General features: G+C 40.2%; 1 protein-coding gene across 1 annotated transcript in view; it reads right to left on the bottom strand.

The window, feature by feature from the left end:
• Positions 1-21,417, bottom strand: part of LOC134621872 (NLR family CARD domain-containing protein 3-like) — a 182,888-nt gene that overhangs the window by 90,187 nt on the left and 71,284 nt on the right. The window contains exons 2-3 of the mRNA XM_063467975.2: positions 17,215-17,230; positions 6,193-6,206 (exon numbers count right to left, since the gene is read on the bottom strand). Of these exons, the coding sequence (XP_063324045.2) occupies positions 6,193-6,206; positions 17,215-17,230 (30 nt within the window). The remainder of the gene's footprint in view (positions 1-6,192; positions 6,207-17,214; positions 17,231-21,417) is intronic.

Genomic DNA, 21,417 nt, shown 5'->3' with positions numbered 1-21,417 from the left:
TAGAGATTGGTGCTGCTGTCTGGAGCTGTAACCTCAGTTTATAATGCTAACTGCTTATTATGACACAATGAGTTTCAGATTACCTGACGGAGAAATGAGAGACATCAACCTTCACCTTTGCATGGCTGCTGTGACACCATGCGGCCATGTAATGACCCTAATATCAATGCAAAGCAAAGTCATTGCTTTCAGAAGGCATTGGAATTCTTTCAATGGAATAAGTAGGCAAGGAGTTATGGGAGTTACAGATGTTTAAAAAAAATATCTGGTGACACTAGCGAAAGGTTACTACCAAGGACTCACACCCTTGGCTCCAGATGAATGCAGCGCATTTATTCACAGTGAATAGCAAAACATCATTTCATAAGATCAGAGCAGTTGGAGGTAGGGCTGGGTATTGTCACTGAAATTTTGCCTCAGACACTCAGAAATATTATAATTCTGATCACTTATCAGTGCATATTGTGAGATTGTGAGAATTTAACAATATCCATATTTTATATCTATGAAAAGAAAGCTGACACTTGTAAGATGTCATAGGATGTGTAAACATCACAGCAGATGCCTTTATGTGGAAGTAACTGAGAATATATGAAGCAACATATGAAGGAGATTTTCCTGGCCTGGCTTTTTATAGCAGATAACCTTAAAATTTCTACAGTAGTTTAGAAACTGAAGAAATGAAGAAAACCATGAATCATCATATGAACATTTCTTGATGCTGAAGTGTTTAATTACAGACACAACCAAGAATTTTGTAATTTGGTGTCATTTTACATTACTACTAATAAGATGGCACCTGTTCAAGATGGCGGCCAACCAAACCGGTTTGAGAACCGGTTTGACCGGTTTCGTGCATGTGTATGCGCGTTCAGGTGTGCTGGGGGGGTCATGCGAGTTCATGTGTGGAAACACACAGGGGTTAGAGAGGTTATATGAGTTTATAGGTTTATATGAGTTCATGTGTTTTTGACTGGTTTTTAATTTAAACAAACCATAGGGTTTTTAATTAAACTATTTTTATCACTTTGGTATGTCTCAACATTCAGTTATGCAGACATATGTGTCCTTAAGAGCACTTCTTTGTTTTGCTGGCGGTGTGGAAGGCGTTTTGCTTCGCAGTGCACATTAACAAAGCGGGGATGCTTTTTATTTACATCTAGTCAAAAGTGGTACTAATTGTGTTTTAACCACACTAATTTTATCATTCTGACAATGTCCCAGCAGCACACAGCAATGCAACCATTTTATTTTAAAAACGGCACAAATGCGAATTTCTTCTGAATGGGTAATGTCAGCCGTTCACAAGCGTTTCATTTAATAAAACCACTAGTTTTAATTTAACTAATTTTACACATCTACTGGGGTTTCTTTCAAAGGTTGATGCGATCATTTTATTTAAAAATCGGGATTTCGGAATGTTGAACTAAGCGGGAGACAGAGCCAGCTAGTTTTTAACACAGTAAATGGTCACAAATAACATTCAGTCCCTTTAGAAAATAAATGCTATAAGCAGGCAGTATCGCTCTTTTCAAACTAATTGTGTTTTAATCACACTCATTTTGTGATTCTGATGTCACAGCATACAGTGATGCATGCCTTTTATTTTAAAAACGGCACAAGTGGGAATTTCTTCTGTATGGGTAATTTCAACCTGTTCACAAGCGTTTCATTTAATCAAACCACTAGTTTTTAATCTAATTAGTTTTACGCATGTACTGGGTTTCTTTCACGGATTGATGCAATCATTTTATTTAAAAATCGGGATTTCGGAATATTGATCCAAGAGGGAGAGAGGGCCAGCTAGTTTTTCAACACAGTAAATGGTCACAAATAACATTCAGCCCTTTAGAAAATAAATGCTATAAGCCTAATTCTAAAACACGCTGCACATGATGTCACCTTTTCACCCAAAGCAACCAGTATCGCTCTTTTCAAACTAATCCTGTTTTAATCACACTCATTTTGTGATTCTGATGTCACAGCATGCAGCGATGCATGCCTTTTATTTTAAAAACGGATCAAACGGGCATTTCTTCTGTAAGGGGTTTCATGGTTTCAGAGTAGTTTTTAACACAACAGATGGTCGCAAATAACATTCAGCCCTTTAGAAAATAAATGTTATAAGCAGGCAGTATCGGTCTTTTCAACAGCCGGTTAATTGTTTGAAATTTTTCAGGATTGCAAAAGCCCACTGCGGGTATCATTTAATTGTTGTGATTCCTTAGGAAAAGGTAAAAGCCGACAGGTGTACCGGTCGGGTGGGGACCCCGCCTATTGTCTGAAGTATCGGTTCATTTGTAATTCCTTAGGAAAAGGTAAAAGTCCCGCAGATGTACCAGTCATGCAAGTTCTCGCCTATTTTCTGAAGTAGCCAGCAACAGCGGACCCTTAGGCCTATCTTGGTCAGTTACACGGGAGCTCCCCAACTGCGTGCCCCACCCTCATTGTTTTAAACTTGTACAGCAAGGTGATGCCCTGCAGGTGTATCGCCCCCCAGACTTATCGGCAACCCAGCTACATGTTTTGGAAGCACCCGGTCCTATATGAAGAGTTCCTCAGAGCCTGAGACCCTCGCCATTTCGCGTCAGGACCAGCGCCAGTGCAGACCATTTTCTACCCACACAGAGCGTTTCTGACCAGCCGGCGTTGCTTATGCATAAGAGAAAAGCGACAATACAACGCGGTTCTCTGCTCCAAGACATCCGCGGTCCTTTCACACGGTAAGGATGTGTGTTATAGCCAGCGCTTCATAAATGTCTGTCTGGCAGCGTAGATTATTTAAACTGTTTTTAAAACGTGACTCATTTGTTGTCCAAAAAACATTTCCTCTAAATTTGCAAAGTTACTGATTTAAAAATATATATTTTCGAATTTTTAGTTGGATGTCAAACATATGATAGACTCTTGAGCATATTTGTATAGCAAAATTCACAGTGGTATAACCATAAAAGATTGTGCACCAATGCACTCTAATGCAAGCCTTTAAACTGTAAGCTGATAAGTGCATGAAGTATACCTCAATAGCTGAAAAGAGTCTGCATCCATAATTTGTGGATCTATTGATTTGTTTTTAATGTGGCACTTTTTTCAGGAACTGCAGATGATGAAATCCTCTTTATTTGAGAAAGTGTCCCTAAGCTACTGCGGCTCATACTTACTGAGTTCCCTAGCTACTTCTTTACTATGTCAGTAAACTTTTTGAACAAGGCAGGTATCATAGATTTAAAGACACATCTTAATTGAAGCAAAGGCAAAAGTTGGAATGAATTATATGTGGTTGTTCATATTAAAGCCATCAAAGAGTGAAAATCCAAAAAGCTGCTGCAATCCTTTGTATTAATGATCTCTCTTTCTCCCTCTCTCTCTGCGTTGTTGTTCTTGTGTGCGTGTGTGTGTGCGTGTGTGTGTGTGTGTGTGTGAGAGTGCGTGTGTGTGCGTGTGAGTGCGTGCGTGCTCGCAGAAGCAGACAGGAGCTTTTTTTTTTTTGAATGCATCTCCAATCAGCTTTTTTTTTTTTTTTTTTTTTTTTTGTAACAAGAAGTGTAACTCATACATTGCAATAAATGCATTCTGCTACATCTGCTAACGAGAGAACATGTTTTTTCATCATAAAGACTGTGATATGAAGCATTGTTAAGGTGTCACCTCAGTAATGCTGCTGAGGGAAACAAGTATTGACTCATTTCTTTTTAAATACATGACTTAAAAAAACTAAAATCTAATTTCAGGGGTTTATTGTAAGTTTACAGAATATAACAGCTGGAAAGACGATGAGTTTTACTTCTCACTGTCCGTGTTATGTTTTAGTATCCATTATCATGTATGCTACTTTGCTCTGTGGACTGTAAAATGTTTCATTGTATTCATGAAATAAACCAGACTTTCAATGCCTGAATCTTTTACCGTTTTTCTGCTTTTGTTCACCCCAAGTTGACAAAACCCGCAGACATCCTGAGTTTACTCACTAAAATGTGGAGCAATCTCAGTGTATTTAGCTGCTTTTACCCTAAACACAATCAGCTGACTGAGAGAAATGTCTGTAGTCCTCACTTTGGTCATTATGAATGTTGAAGGAGATTTGTTCCATAGACACCTTATTTCCTACACTTAATCCAACACTACTATGTTATATTTAAACCCAGATTCCTTTTATAGATTGCAGTGAAATTTGTTAAGCCATTGCTTAATGGGACAGATGTACAAGTTGCTCTTTACTAGCACTTTGTAGATAAGTTTGTTGCTGGACAATAAAGCTAGCAGTCTCACATTCTCTTTAGATTTTTGAAGTTTTGTGTGTAATGGTTTAGTCTCGCACACCTTACCCTTTTCTTCCCAGTATCACAACAGTATGACTCTCAAAGTGCGGCTCAGTAAACAAACAAGGACTCTGAATTCAGAACAGAAAGATACAGTTGGAAGATTAATGATTGCGTTTTTTTTTTTTGTTTGTTTGTTTGTTTGTTTTTTTATGATGCGTAGTAAACTACCCCCTCTTCTTCTTCTCTGTGTTGATGTTGTTCTTGTGTGTGCGTGAATGCCTTAGAAGTCAAAGTATACATTAGCCATACTTACAAAAAACATTTTTTAATTTCATTTAGAAGTGAGATTCTAAGTTGTAAGAAGAAATCTTATGCTCAGCCAGGAGTATGTTTCCCCACTTTTACAATGCTAAGATGTCAAATCCGTGATCCAACAGATGGTTTGTCGCATGCGGGCAAGAAGGGCAAGCCATCCCTTACTCACACAACCTCACACACTATAGATTTTTAAAGTTCTTTTGTACAACAGTTATAACTTCTACTTTTGATAAAGATCACTCCCTCGGCATATTTCACAACAAATAAAGTGTCTTTACTGGGATATTTATTGTCAAACTATGCAATTTTCCAAATGTGTGTGGAGTAAAATGTTGTGACCAAGAATCATTCAGGATTAACAACACAAACTGTTTTGATAGCAGAAACAGTCTGGCTTATAGTTCCCATACTTTACCACTAGTTTTACAAACACATTCTTCTTCATGTCTGTTTACATGGTTTTTATGAAACTGGTTTTCATTTGTACAACCAACGTCTAACTTTTCTTTGCTCCCCAGTATAAATGCAAGAATTTTGCAAGCTTTATTGAAACTGTCACAATTTAACACTCAACGCCATAAACAGAGAGAATCCATGTCTCTGTGGACACTGTTTCATACATCAACAGCTCTGAAAATCACTTTTAAAGTAATGTAGAACATGATCTCTCTCACTCTCAGTGTCTCTAAAAACCCAGCAAACTGACAATCACCTCTAAACAAGGGGGGGTTAGTTTATAGGTTTTCTTTTTGTTTGTTTGTTTGTTTGTTTTTGTTTTTTATCAGGCGCAACACCATGTAACGCATGGCTGTTAGACTCTTTTACCAGACCATGTTGCTAGCCCAACCACCAGGCTCAGGGTTTCTGACCTCTAACCCTGGCTGCCAAATGTGGCTCTGACCCTCTTGGGCCTTTTCACCACCGGACTAAGTTTGTAGTCTCACCTACTAATATTATTTTATTATAGCACAATATTCAGCTTGGTTAACTTACTACTTTGACTTTCTTACTTTGAGCACATTTCTGAGCCCATCAGTATTTCTGACACTAGCAGCTATACTTCTGCTTAAGTAAAAAAATGCCCGTACTATCGGTATATAAAGCTGTCTGTAATTCTTGAACAATTCATGCAAAAATTATACATTAAACCTGCACCACAGCTAACTCTTCTTAATAACCAATAACATGTGTATTTCTTAGATCTAGTGATACAGCCAAAACACTCTGCTTGCATAATGCTATATTCTCTCCCAGCGTACCCTTGTCTCACAACAGGGTGATTCCCAAAGTACGACTCAATAAACAGAGACTCTAAAACCAGAACAGAAAGATAAAGTTGGAAGATCAAATATTAAGGTTTGTGTTTTTATAGCATAAAGTAAATTGTCCCCTTGTCTTCTAGGCCTTGGCGTGCGTACCTTAGAAGTCAGATTATACATTAGTCATACTTCCAAAAACATTTTGAATTCCATTTATAACTGAGATGTCAAGCTGTTTTTCAGACATCTTATGCTCACCAGGAGCAAGTATCCCCAACTTCAAAACCTTAAAGTGTCAAATTCACAAACCCAACATGGGCTCATTCAACACAGGGGCCAGAAGTGCATGTCACCCTTTACTGACACACTGTAAATAAGTTCAATACAGGGCAACGTGGCTAACAGCCTTGGAAACGCTTTACATGAAATAAAACTTTTTAGAAAACCCTTTACAAGAATAAATGTGATGATGTGTTTTACCTGAATCAAATGTATTTGTTTGTTTACTTGAAATAAAACTTATTTTGGAAACCCTGTACATGAAGTAAAAAGTATCGTGTTGTAAGTTCTGGCTTTAATATTTCCAGCTGATAAGGAGACGTATTGCATTTCAAACACTTCATATCCTACCCGCCCTTTAAGATCATCCCACTTCCAGATCAAGCCCCACCTTCTGTTATTTTAAAACAATACCGCCGTCTCATTCCTCCAAAACTTTTTTTATCTCAAAACAGCGAGAAGGATGGACTGTGCACCCCTGCGTCACACTGAGGAAGAGGACAGTTCCTCGGACGAGGGCTCTTTAGTACCTGACACGCCCGGTTACTATCGCCCCTTGGAGAAGCAGCAGCAGCAGCAAGCCATCGAGCTTGATGGTCGGGCTTCTTCTTTATTCATCGATACCGTGAAAACAGCTGTGTATCACCTAGTCAACCTAGTAATCAACAAGTACCTCACTGACGAATGCAGTGGCTGTAAGTTCGATCACCCCAGCCAGAGACAGCATGAGTGTCTGCAAGTGTTGGAGGATGACTTTTACGCTGAAAATTATTATAGCATCCGAAAAAGACTCCTCACTCCTCGTTTCATTCCTTCCATTCAACGTCTGCTGATTGCCCGCAACATCAAAATGGACGATGTCAAAGTCCGCACGGTGGCGGAGACTCTCTTGCACGAACTAAAAACGGTAAAGAAAGTCTTTGACGCCATCGCCGAGGCATACGACAATCTGGTGGGGTTGGACGTGGTGAAAATCGGACAGCTACGGTTGGTCACAGAGTGTTACAAAGGAGGCTGCTAATGTTTTCTCTGAAACACTGATTCTTTCCAAAAAAAACCAAAAAACGTATTGAACCGTATCTTTCAAACAGCTACCCTGCTTATTTTTTTCAAACAAGCATCCAGATTTTTCTTTTTAAAATGTGTAACCTGCATTTTACCACATTTTTAAAAGCATGTATCCTTTTTTAAACATAAATTTAAAACATGTATCCTGATATATGGTCACCCTTCCAAGGCCCTGAGAAATTACCCAAATCACTATGGGGTAAGGATGGGGACTTACCCTCTGTACCCACGTAAACGGTGATGAATTGTGAAGCTACAGTTCTTTTCTGTAAAAAAGCATTTTTATTTTGTATATAAATAAAATGTTGATGTTATGCGACGGGATTGTGTGCTTCAATTTTACATATAATGTGCCAAATCACTACAATGGATGGCTCAAGACGATGCCGTCCAGAGTAAGGATCTTGTTAGACAGTGTTTCCAAGATTTTCAAGTCCCATTACAATAACCTCAGTTTTATCTGAACTTAGTAGCAGAAAATTAAAGCTCATTATCTATCTAAAACATCCCAACTGTTTAACCAATAAAAGTGGGTATCATCTGCATAGCTGTGAAAATGTATGCTATGCCTTCTAAAGCATGTATAATGTAAACAGAACTGGTATTAGCACAGAAGTCCTTGGAGCTTCATAATTAACCTCAGTGTGTGTGAAGAGGACTCTCCATTTAATGATAGCTGTAATAAAATGTTATGGTCAGCGGTATTAGATGCTGCAATTTGGTCTAGCAGGAAAGATTTCAACATTTCAATATGATCGAAGGCTGAAAACTGATTAGATTAATTTCTGATTACCTTTTCTGTGAACCTTAAGCTCCAAAACAGCCTTAAATTATCCTTTAATATGTTCGATGTTGCAAACTTGAAGAACCACAGAAAAGGTAATCAGAAATTAATCAACAGGGGTATTTGTTGTGAAATATGCCGAGGGAGTGATCTTTATCAAAAGTAGAAGTTATAACTGTTGTACAAAAGAACTTTAAAAATCTATAGTGTGTGAGGTTGTGTGAGTAAGGGATGGCTTGCCCTTCTTGCCCGCATGCGACAAACCATCTGTTGGATCACGGATTTGGCATTGTAAAAGTGGGGAAACATACTCCTGGCTGAGCATAAGATTTCTTCTTACAACTTAGAATCTCACTTCTAAATGAAATTAAAAAATGTTTTTTGTAAGTATGGCTAATGTATACTTTGACTTCTAAGGCATTCACGCACACACAAGAACAACATCAACACAGAGAAGAAGAAGAGGGGGTAGTTTACTACGCATCATAAAAAAACAAACAAACAAACAAACAAAAAAAAAAAACGCAATCATTAATCTTCCAACTGTATCTTTCTGTTCTGAATTCAGAGTCCTTGTTTGTTTACTGAGCCGCACTTTGAGAGTCATACTGTTGTGATACTGGGAAGAAAAGGGTAAGGTGTGCGAGACTAAACCATTACACACAAAACTTCAAAAATCTAAAGAGAATGTGAGACTGCTAGCTTTATTGTCCAGCAACAAACTTATCTACAAAGTGCTAGTAAAGAGCAACTTGTACATCTGTCCCATTAAGCAATGGCTTAACAAATTTCACTGCAATCTATAAAAGGAATCTGGGTTTAAATATAACATAGTAGTGTTGGATTAAGTGTAGGAAATAAGGTGTCTATGGAACAAATCTCCTTCAACATTCATAATGACCAAAGTGAGGACTACAGACATTTCTCTCAGTCAGCTGATTGTGTTTAGGGTAAAAGCAGCTAAATACACTGAGATTGCTCCACATTTTAGTGAGTAAACTCAGGATGTCTGCGGGTTTTGTCAACTTGGGGTGAACAAAAGCAGAAAAACGGTAAAAGATTCAGGCATTGAAAGTCTGGTTTATTTCATGAATACAATGAAACATTTTACAGTCCACAGAGCAAAGTAGCATACATGATAATGGATACTAAAACATAACACGGACAGTGAGAAGTAAAACTCATCGTCTTTCCAGCTGTTATATTCTGTAAACTTACAATAAACCCCTGAAATTAGATTTTAGTTTTTTTAAGTCATGTATTTAAAAAGAAATGAGTCAATACTTGTTTCCCTCAGCAGCATTACTGAGGTGACACCTTAACAATGCTTCATATCACAGTCTTTATGATGAAAAAACATGTTCTCTCGTTAGCAGATGTAGCAGAATGCATTTATTGCAATGTATGAGTTACACTTCTTGTTACAAAAAAAAAAAAAAAAAAAAAAAGCTGATTGGAGATGCATTCAAAAAAAAAAAAGCTCCTGTCTGCTTCTGCGAGCACGCACGCACTCACACGCACACACACGCACTCTCACACACACACACACACACACACACACACACGCACACACACACGCACACAAGAACAACAACGCAGAGAGAGAGGGAGAAAGAGAGATCATTAATACAAAGGATTGCAGCAGCTTTTTGGATTTTCACTCTTTGATGGCTTTAATATGAACAACCACATATAATTCATTCCAACTTTTGCCTTTGCTTCAATTAAGATGTGTCTTTAAATCTATGATACCTGCCTTGTTCAAAAAGTTTACTGACATAGTAAAGAAGTAGCTAGGGAACTCAGTAAGTATGAGCCGCAGTAGCTTAGGGACACTTTCTCAAATAAAGAGGATTTCATCATCTGCAGTTCCTGAAAAAAGTGCCACATTAAAAACAAATCAATAGATCCACAAATTATGGATGCAGACTCTTTTCAGCTATTGAGGTATACTTCATGCACTTATCAGCTTACAGTTTAAAGGCTTGCATTAGAGTGCATTGGTGCACAATCTTTTATGGTTATACCACTGTGAATTTTGCTATACAAATATGCTCAAGAGTCTATCATATGTTTGACATCCAACTAAAAATTCGAAAATATATATTTTTAAATCAGTAACTTTGCAAATTTAGAGGAAATGTTTTTTGGACAACAAATGAGTCACGTTTTAAAAACAGTTTAAATAATCTACGCTGCCAGACAGACATTTATGAAGCGCTGGCTATAACACACATCCTTACCGTGTGAAAGGACCGCGGATGTCTTGGAGCAGAGAACCGCGTTGTATTGTCGCTTTTCTCTTATGCATAAGCAACGCCGGCTGGTCAGAAACGCTCTGTGTGGGTAGAAAATGGTCTGCACTGGCGCTGGTCCTGACGCGAAATGGCGAGGGTCTCAGGCTCTGAGGAACTCTTCATATAGGACCGGGTGCTTCCAAAACATGTAGCTGGGTTGCCGATAAGTCTGGGGGGCGATACACCTGCAGGGCATCACCTTGCTGTACAAGTTTAAAACAATGAGGGTGGGGCACGCAGTTGGGGAGCTCCCGTGTAACTGACCAAGATAGGCCTAAGGGTCCGCTGTTGCTGGCTACTTCAGAAAATAGGCGAGAACTTGCATGACTGGTACATCTGCGGGACTTTTACCTTTTCCTAAGGAATTACAAATGAACCGATACTTCAGACAATAGGCGGGGTCCCCACCCGACCGGTACACCTGTCGGCTTTTACCTTTTCCTAAGGAATCACAACAATTAAATGATACCCGCAGTGGGCTTTTGCAATCCTGAAAAATTTCAAACAATTAACCGGCTGTTGAAAAGACCGATACTGCCTGCTTATAACATTTATTTTCTAAAGGGCTGAATGTTATTTGCGACCATCTGTTGTGTTAAAAACTACTCTGAAACCATGAAACCCCTTACAGAAGAAATGCCCGTTTGATCCGTTTTTAAAATAAAAGGCATGCATCGCTGCATGCTGTGACATCAGAATCACAAAATGAGTGTGATTAAAACAGGATTAGTTTGAAAAGAGCGATACTGGTTGCTTTGGGTGAAAAGGTGACATCATGTGCAGCGTGTTTTAGAATTAGGCTTATAGCATTTATTTTCTAAAGGGCTGAATGTTATTTGTGACCATTTACTGTGTTGAAAAACTAGCTGGCCCTCTCTCCCTCTTGGATCAATATTCCGAAATCCCGATTTTTAAATAAAATGATCGCATCAATCCGTGAAAGAAACCCAGTACATGCGTAAAACTAATTAGATTAAAAACTAGTGGTTTGATTAAATGAAACGCTTGTGAACAGGTTGAAATTACCCATACAGAAGAAATTCCCACTTGTGCCGTTTTTAAAATAAAAGGCATGCATCGCTGTATGCTGTGACATCAGAATCACAAAATGAGTGTGATTAAAACACAATTAGTTTGAAAAGAGCGATACTGCCTGCTTATAGCATTTATTTTCTAAAGGGACTGAATGTTATTTGTGACCATTTACTGTGTTAAAAACTAGCTGGCTCTGTCTCCCGCTTAGTTCAACATTCCGAAATCCCGATTTTTAAATAAAATGATCGCATCAACCTTTGAAAGAAACCCCAGTAGATGTGTAAAATTAGTTAAATTAAAACTAGTGGTTTTATTAAATGAAACGCTTGTGAACGGCTGACATTACCCATTCAGAAGAAATTCGCATTTGTGCCGTTTTTAAAATAAAATGGTTGCATTGCTGTGTGCTGCTGGGACATTGTCAGAATGATAAAATTAGTGTGGTTAAAACACAATTAGTACCACTTTTGACTAGATGTAAATAAAAAGCATCCCCGCTTTGTTAATGTGCACTGCGAAGCAAAACGCCTTCCACACCGCCAGCAAAACAAAGAAGTGCTCTTAAGGACACATATGTCTGCATAACTGAATGTTGAGACATACCAAAGTTATAAAAATAGTTTAATTAAAAACCCTATGGTTTGTTTAAATTAAAAACCAGTCAAAAACACATGAACTCATATAAACCTATAAACTCATATAACCTCTCTAACCCCTGTGTGTTTCCACACATGAACTCGCATGACCCCCCCAGCACACCTGAACGCGCATACACATGCACGAAACCGGTCAAACCGGTTCTCAAACCGGTTTGGTTGGCCGCCATCTTGAACAGGTGCCATCTTATTAGTAGTTACATTTACATTTCTTCAGTATTGAACAGCAGGGATGAGGCTTTCTTGTTGAAGTTAATTTAAAAAAACAAACAAACAAAAAAAAAGCCCATGGCTGACCATAACAATGGTAGGCTGATTTGTAATAAGCAAGCTAATAATGCAGAAAACAGAGATTTGAAGTACACTGAGAGAGAGAGAGGGAGAGAGAGAGAGAGAGAGGGAGAGTGAGAGAGAGAGAGAGAGAGAGAGAGAGAGAGAGAGAGAGAGAGATGTGCAGGAAGTGTGATTTTTACCATGGTGGAATCAAAACAACAAAAGTCAGAGGGAATTCATGATGATGTTTACCAAACGCGAAGTGTAGTTTTGATCTTCTTTTGCTGCTGGTTCAGTGAATTTTGGTCAGAGAGTACTGAAACCTGCAGCTTCAGAATCTGTGAGATGTCGACTTTTAGCCCCAACAGTGTATCTGTGTACGGGCTGTCGGGTGAACGATTGGCACTTTGTGTTTACATCTTTGTGTGGAATCCATTTACCTGCTCTCTTACCTTTGATTCTGGTGTATCAGGCAAAGTATATTTATATTTAAAAATCCGTCAGGATTTTATGAATCAATATGTCATTATTCAAGCTAAAATCGATTTGAATTGGAAAATTGATCATTGAAACCCAGCCCTAACTGGAAGGTCCAGTCTCCGCGAGACCCAGAAAATGTCAGTTTTCTGTCCAAATCACACTAGAGTCAATCTGTCCACTCAATGTCTCACAATCCTGCCCAAAGAGACAGACTGATAACTATAAATCCAAGCAACAACAAGAGCAGGAGTAGAGCATCACTAACTGCTTTCATTCAACCATCCACTGATGACTGATCCACTGCTGCTTCGTTATGAAGCTGCAGATGTGAGACTGCCAGGTGTGTGAGTCTAAAGACAGAATAGTCCTCAGGTCCTGATAATGTGCATGATAATGAACACACAAACTTAAACACAACAAAATGGCAGGTCAAAGTTCAAGGTCTCGGGGGACCATGCAGTCTGCTTTTAGAAACGTCAGCAACAGAATCTAAAGAGCTCACTGAAGCTGAGCCTGGTTCTGTAACTAAAGTGGAAACATTTAGTCACCACAGCCACAAACAGAGGTAGGAAGTAACAGTTTTTACTTTACTTAGGGGTTTTCAGGTTTCTGCACTGCATAATTATTTCTATGACTATTTTTTACTTTTACTCCCTACATGTTTAAACAAAGATCTGTATTTCCTTCTTACATTTTAAAAACTGGCTTGTTACTTTTGGTTTAAGACTTGAGAGGAGTTATTATTTCACATCACTGCGAGCTTTAATCCTCTACTGCATAGCGTTGCCCTGAGGCAACAAACCACACTTTCATGCCTTACACTGGCCCTTCAAAAAAAAAAAAAACTTTTTTTTTTTCAAATAATGCTACCAGGCACATCTCTTTTCAATAAAATGTTGAGTTAAAGGTGGTGTGACTTATATTGAGGGGGGGGGGGGGGGGGGGGGGGGGCAGGACCCCTTTCTGCAAGCTGCAGTACATGAGAGACATCTCCATTCGGAGGCAAGATAAAGATCACTATTTTACATGTTTATAGTGAAATAAATTTATATTAAAAAATACTTGTATGTGCATGAATATGTTAAGAAGCATATTTGATTGTTTTTGCTACTTTTTTAAATTTATTTATATAGTAAAACTGTTAATTTTCATTTGTTGCCTCAAGGCATCACTGCGCAGTTAGCCCAATGTTTTTTCAGGCAATATAGTGCATTTGCATATGTGTGTACAGATGTGTTTGTGTGCATTTATATGATCATAGTATATGTTTTTTACTTTACAATCTACTCATAATTACAGGACATGGATGTAAATACCTTTTATGCAAGGAAACCAAGGGAATGTGCACTTTCTGTCCTCAGGGAGTGACAGTGAAGTAGAGGAGTGGATGCCTGAATGAGGTTTGAGGGACACTTAGGAGCTCAGGGGTCAGGGGTCAGTTGGTAAAGTAACTGTGTCTGTGTGTGCGTTAGAGCCCACATAGTAAGCAGGTCTGGCCAGGATCTGGTATCAAGTCGGCACTTTGAGTAATCTGGGAGAGTAGAAAAAGCGCTATATAAAAATCAGTCCATTCACTGTCTGAACAGTTTCGGCATGTTACTTTTGCACTGTTTTGCATGTTTGCACATGTTGTTATTGCATGGCTTGATTAAGGTACACATTATGCTGACATCTGGGGCCAGAGCTGAAACCGTTCTGGGCCAGCAGTGTGTCTACAACTTGCCCGTGGCTGCATACCACCTACAGATGGCCCACATACCGCAATGAATAACGGCCCTCTGGTGGCCTAATAATATATCAATCATACAATCAAAGTCAACTTTATTTGTCAATTCTGCCATATGTACAGGACATACAGAGAATAGAAATTTCGTTACTCTCAAACCCTAGATGAAGTAACAATGAACATTTAAATATAAGAGAGTGATTAAAAATGCAAGTAAAATAATTAAAAAGTAAAATTTGAATAAATACAGTACAAGCTATACAATTTGACATATTATTAGGGACCCTAAAGCTCCCCCAAAATAGGGAGAAATATTTTTTTCCCCAAAAATTAAATAGTCATGCAGTAGAGGGTTCAAACTGATTTGAGCCTTATCAGAAACACATGAGAGGAAGTCCTGTTTGTTTATTAATCACCAGATGATGTCGCAGAAAAAGAGATGTAAGAGGTAAAACCATGCGCCATCGTCAGGGGTACTGATGGAGTGACTGTGGCGAATCTTTACAGCCAATTATTTAACCAAAAGGCAGACGAAGCCCTGTTTAACAACTCATTTAGAAGTACTTACATCTGCTGGTCATTCGATTTACAGCAGTTCGGCTGTGATAATACATGTGGGCTACATATCTGTTGTAGCCTTGGCTCAAAAGCTGCAACATAAATATGGGGACAAACACCAGAATTTCAATGAAAAGAGGTTTTATCTTAAATTACCTAATAAATAGCTAAAATAGCTTGTACCACCCAGGCAAAGACTAGTGAGCCTCAAAGAAAGCCTGCCTCAGGTACGTCTTTATCCACACCTGACTAGGCGTGGTCAATTAGCAACAGCTGAAAACTCTTGCACTGCCACTGCAAAGAGATTTGGGGCTGTAGAGGGCCGTAACACCTGTGGATATGTAAATGTAATGATGAGGTCCTGTATGATACAAATATAAACACCCACACACCTCTAACTAACTATCCTATTATCCTGAGACTGATTTTAACAATATTGGTATTATTGGGCAATAACATGTCACAACGCTCCTAACTGATGGTGGTTTTAGCTTTTTTTGGTGGCTCCATAATGTGCTTATGGTCTCTGTGCATGCTCGTGATGATCCTCACAATCACCGCATGCCAAAAACTAATTCCTCAAATCACATGACGAGGCTGTGCCATCATTTCAAAGAAACAGGCCTTTTATTTTCTTTGGTCTTTGGATATTCTAAAGAATGATAAGGGGCCTTGACATGGGCATTATTTAGACATGCTGTACTCACTGTACTCACAGAAGGTGATAGTTTATGATAGTCTCTTTTTATCACCATTTGTAAAGCAACACTTCTTTAAGCAGTACAGTACTCTTCAAACAAACTAAATAAAAGCACATGGTGCCTAAGTGTGTTCCAACATTACTTTTACACTTTACAACTTTATTTTGAACACCTGTAGGACTTGGTAACACTCAGAAACTGGGGTGTTCTTCGGGATTTTGATGTAGGTCACAGTTTCAGGACATACCTTCCTGTGTTTGCATGCACATGGAGCTTTGTGTTACCCAAGCCACCTTTAACTTTTACTATAGCTTGGTTTTGGCTTGTCTCAGTATCAGCCGTTTCCAGGAGATTGGTTTCAGGACCCATCCTATGCTTCCACATCAGCAAGGTGATGTTTCACACATCAACCACATCTTTGGCAACTGTGGTTCCAAAAATTCAGAATATACATATTTCACAGGAGTATTTTGAATTTGTCCCATGCCCCTTCATTCAACACTAATTGGCCTTGGGAGACCCTGCCAGGTGGTAACTTATCCCTTGCAACTAATAAATTCTTAACCACCTCTGACCTCCTGTTGCAGGTGTGTGTGTGCTGCTGCTGTCTGCACTGACTGTTTCTGCAGGTGAGTTGATGACGTGAAAACAATCAGTGAGACTCCAACAAGAACACAAATACATTTACTCTGTGTGTGTGTGTGTGTGTGTGTGTGTGTGTGTGTCCTCCAGTGTCTCTGTCTGTCAGTCCAAACCTTCAGCAGGTCTTCAGAGGATCTTCTTCAGTGTATCTGAGTTGTGTTGATGATGGACAGACAGCTGATGGATGGACAGTGAAGAGGACCAGAGGAGGACTCACTGAGGACTGTGGAGCAGCTGCAGGCTTTGGGAGGGTTCCTGGTTCCTCCTGTGTTCTGGATCGCTCCGTCTCCTCTGATGGAAGTTACTTCTGTGAGAACTCATCTGGACAGCAGAGCGATGAAGTGTCCATCAGTGTTTTAGGTAAAGACAGTCAGATTTTCCAGCTGTGTCTCTGTGTCTTTGCAGCTGTTGGATACATGTCTGTCAGTGAGCTGAGAGCGTGAGATCAGTGGATTTTGCGAGGTCTGACCTGCTTAGACTGTCGCTGTGACAGGAAGTCAGCAAGGTGCTCGTTCAAACAGGAAGCAGCTCGTCTCAGAGGAGCTCTTGACTCTGCTCTGTCTGTGTTTCTGTTGTCAGATAAAGGTGCGATTCTGGAGATTCCTGCACTTCCTGTGAGGACAGGAAGTAATGTCACTCTGCGTTGCAGAGAGAGGAGCGGTGACACAGCTGCTGCTTATTTCTCCTTTAATGGACGTCCTGTTGGATCTGGAACAGCAGCAGAGCTCGTCATCAAATGGGTTAAACAGTCTGATGAAGGTCTCTACTCTTGTGCTACTGAAGCATTTGGATCGTCTCCTCAGAGCTTTCTGAGGGTCAGAGGTCAGAAAAGTGACATCACCTCCTGTTTACTAACATGACTTGCTGTAAAATGACTGAACTCTCTTCATCACTTCTCCTGCAGGTCCTCCACAGCACAAGAGCTCAGACTCTTCTGTTGACACTGCTTCATCACCTCCTCAGGGTCTCACCTCCTTTCTCACTGCACTCATAGCAGGCCTGGTTCCTGTGGTTCTTCTGGTTCTGCTCTTGGCTCTAGTTCGACTTATTTTCCACTGCAAAAAGCAAAATGTAGCAAATGGTATGAACTCTGTCACATTGACTTTATATGTTTTATTTTTCATCACAACAAGGAACCCCGCTGCTGCAGTCTGAGGCCAGATGTTTCCATTTTGGTTGATCTCAGCTGCTCCTTTAAGAGTACTTTTGGTTTTATAATGCTTCAGATGTTTCAGTGGGTAAAACATCTGGACTGCAGGTCAGCTAATTTAGCATCCAGACATATTTCCCATGGAACCATGCTGCTGGAGTGCAATCACAGTGAGGTTTGACATTATATGCCTAAAACAGTAAAATATTTAATGTGCTGCCTGATGACTCTGAAGTCTGAGATTTTGCTCTTGGGTTGTTTGCTCTTTCTCCGAGCGTTACATGGTGAATGTGCGTTATTTGGATTTTAGTCCATGTTTATCTAATGCTGTGACCTTCTATTGGCCACATACTTTTTTTATTATGGCCTGCCATGTAAAGCTTTAGAACTTAAACTCTGTGTACTTCATTATTTATGTAACTGTAATAAGAACTACAACAACCTTCACCTTATTTGTGAGTAGTGAGTATTTCGGGTGAAAACATTAAGAGACCTTATCAAAACCTGTGCTGATAATGACCCACACTTCACACCTTGACTCATGTCATGAGGGACATGATCAATAGTGGGTCAACGACCCTTTTAAGGTTCAAGTCCCACTGGGGCTTAAGATGTGGGACTGTCCAACATTTAGTCTTAGACTTGAAGAAGCTGAAAATTCTTCAGGAAACTTAAAGTGCTGATGCTCTTATTTCACCTTAGACTACCATGACCTGAACGACTGAGGACCTTTACAAACACATGCTGATATGTTATGAGTGTGACTCATTTTTTTAATTGAGCTATATGACCTCTGTGTGTGATTCTGTGTGTGTGTTCCAGATACACATCATGCTGATCCATACGTTGTCTACTCTGATGTGAGGATTCTCACTGCAGGTACAGATGAACCATTAAAAATGAATTTAATTAAATCAAGTTTTGTTTCTTACAACAAATGTGCAGATAAAACAGCAGATCATAACAGAAAATATACAGTGTTATATAAGACGTTGCCTAGAAGTTTAATACTCCTTAAACTTTGTGTCATGTCACACAATCTTAAGTGTGTTACTGGGATTGTATGTGACAGCCAAACACAAAGTAGTGAAGAATGATGAAAGGGAAGGAAAGTCATATCCATGGTATTGAGAGTCAGTGTTGTGTGGGCTACTACTCTGGTTAATGCTCTTTAGGTGGACACTCATGTCTTTGTACTTACTGTAACACTAACACATCGATGCATCATGGCCCAGAGGACTAAAAGTCCCTACAGAGAAGGTGGTTCAGTTGTAGACATTCATAGAGGCTGAGAGTGGACATGTTCAGAAAAGGACGGTCATGTTTCCTGTTTCTAATCCACCAGCATCACCTCATCCATGTCTCTGTTCAGGTGCTGCTGACGTCACTTATGATCAGGTGGTCATCAGAAATCAGGGGAAGCCTGGCAGGAGGACAGGTAACCATGAAAACCACGCACTCAGGTACAACAGAAAATGATGTTATTATGAAAATATTAAAAGCTATATTTATATGGATTTCCACATGCTGACAGTGCACCTGTAAATCATCGTCTTCATAAATGTCTGACCTCGTTAGTGTCTTCACAGTGAACTGTACGGGTCAGTCTAATACCTACACAGTGCCTGAAGAGTCATTAAAATAACAATATAACCACTCGGGCTCCTTTAGTTCAATCATCTTTTATCTGACATAACTTCCCAAAACACATTAAAGTTTTCATGGATGAAAATAATAAAGTCTGTTACAAACAGCATCCACACCACGAGGTAGATCATTATCTCAGTATCAGAGCTTTTAATGTCCATGCCATAGAGAAGCAGACACAACCGCTAGTGCCCTGATGTTTGATCATTCACTGGAGAAAACAAAGCACATTCTGGGTACATTTTTAAGGCTTATATCGGTGTGAAAGATAGGCAGCTGTTCATATGTTTAGAGCAGATGAAAGACATGTTGTGCGTAATGCTTCCTGATTAAACACCGTTAGGTGTTGAAATGTCTCACCCTGAGCTGATATCATGTGCAGTGACTCATGAAGGTCATGTCCGCACTAATATGTTTTCGTTTGAAAGCGCATCTTTTTTTCTCCATTTTGACCCTCCGTCCACAGCGTTTTCGGACAAGGAAAACACAGCGTTTTGAAAAAAGCTCTCAAAAACGGATACATTTTAAAATGGTGTTTTCGCATCGCAGTGTGGACAGCGAACCCAAAGACTTTTTGAAAACGATGACACATTTTAGTCATGTGATGCAGTCATGTGGCCAATTAAACTAAGCTATTGGAGGGCATTATACAGCATTTGTTTTGTTTGCTCTCAATTTTGACAGCCCTATTAAAGATTAATATCAGTCTGTACATGCTCCACATAGCTTTTCTTCAAATTCTTTAAGTCTCACTCGCTTTTGCAACTTTGTACTTTTGTGTTACTCGCAGCAACAACTCCACCTCATTGTTAGTCCATTTAAAAAACTCGGTGCTTTTCAAAGAGATGTTTCAAAGAGCTGGAAAGTAAATAAACAGCAGACAGAAATGAGGCAGGTCGAATTGTCTTGAGTTCCACGCATGCGCAGTACTGGAACGTAAGTGTTTTCGGCCATTTCAGTGCGGAAGCGGAGCGTTTTCACACGAAAACGCTGTTTTAAATTTATCCTGGCTCTGTGGGTGTGAGCTGCCTCTGGCATGTTGAATAGGAGACTCGGCACATAGAGCAGATCAGTGGGAGCTCTGTCAGCAGGTAAAGTCATCTCAAGATGGCGCCGAGTATGGCAGCCTCGTCGCGAGCTCCCCCAAGCAACAGCTGTTTTTTGTGTTTAATTTTACTTTTTCTTTATTTTTTCACGAGTACCACATGTCTCCTTGTGTACGACCGACAGGTACCGGACTCCGCAGTACAACTACCGGGGTTCTCCGTGCACCGCGCGGACAGGTCACAGGAGCTTACTGGGAAAAGCAGAGGCGGTGGTGTGTGTTTCATGATCAACAACAGCTGGTGTGATTATGCGAACGTGCACCCGGTCAAATCCTTCTGCTCACCGGACCTGGAGTACCTGATGGTTAAGTGCCGGCCATTCTGGCTACCGAGGGAATTCACAGCAGTGATTATTACGGCTGTTTACATTCCCCCACAAGCCGACACTGACCGAGCACTCAGGGAACTGTACAGCGCGATCAGCAGTGAGGAAACCGCACACCCAGAGGCGGCGTTTATCACGACCGGGGACTTTAATAAGGGTAACCTGAAGAAAGTCTCACCAAAACTACACCAACACATCCATTTCAACACTCGTGGAGACCGGCTTCTTGACCACTGCTACACCTCTTTCCGGGATGCATACAAAGCCCTCCCCCGCGCTCCATTCGGCCAATCAGACCACCGCTCCATCCTGCTTCTACCCGCCTACAGGCAGAGGCTGAAACAGGAAGCTCCAACCCTGAGGGCGGTGCATCGTTGGTCGGACCAATCGGAGTCCACGCTGCGGGACTGTTTTGATCACGCGGACTGGGAAATGTTTCACGTGGCTGCTAAAGACATTGATGAGTACACAGACACAGTCTGCGGATTTATCAGGAAATGCGTGGAAGATGTCGTCCCATCCAGAACAGTTAAATCCTTCCCAAATCAAAAACCCTGGATTAACGGAGATGTTCGCACGGCGCTGGCGGCACGGAGCACCGCTTTTGCCTCCGCGAACACATCGGACTACAAACACGCACATTACCAACTCCGGAAGACGATCAAAGCAGCCAAACGTGAGTACAGGGACAGGGTGGAGCAACAGTTTGACAACCCTCGGAGTATGTGGCAGGGACTAAACACGATCACAGACTTTAGAGGCAAAACCAGCACACCGCAGACCACGGCCTCTCTGTGTGAGGATCTAAACGTATTCTACGCCAGATTCGACACAGCGAACACCATGAGACC

Source organism: Pelmatolapia mariae, linkage group LG3_W, assembly GCF_036321145.2.
Source record: "Pelmatolapia mariae isolate MD_Pm_ZW linkage group LG3_W, Pm_UMD_F_2, whole genome shotgun sequence".
Taxonomy (NCBI): domain Eukaryota; kingdom Metazoa; phylum Chordata; class Actinopteri; order Cichliformes; family Cichlidae; genus Pelmatolapia; species Pelmatolapia mariae.
The sequence above is the reverse complement of the archived record's forward strand: the minus strand, read 5'-3'. Positions and strand labels throughout refer to the sequence as shown.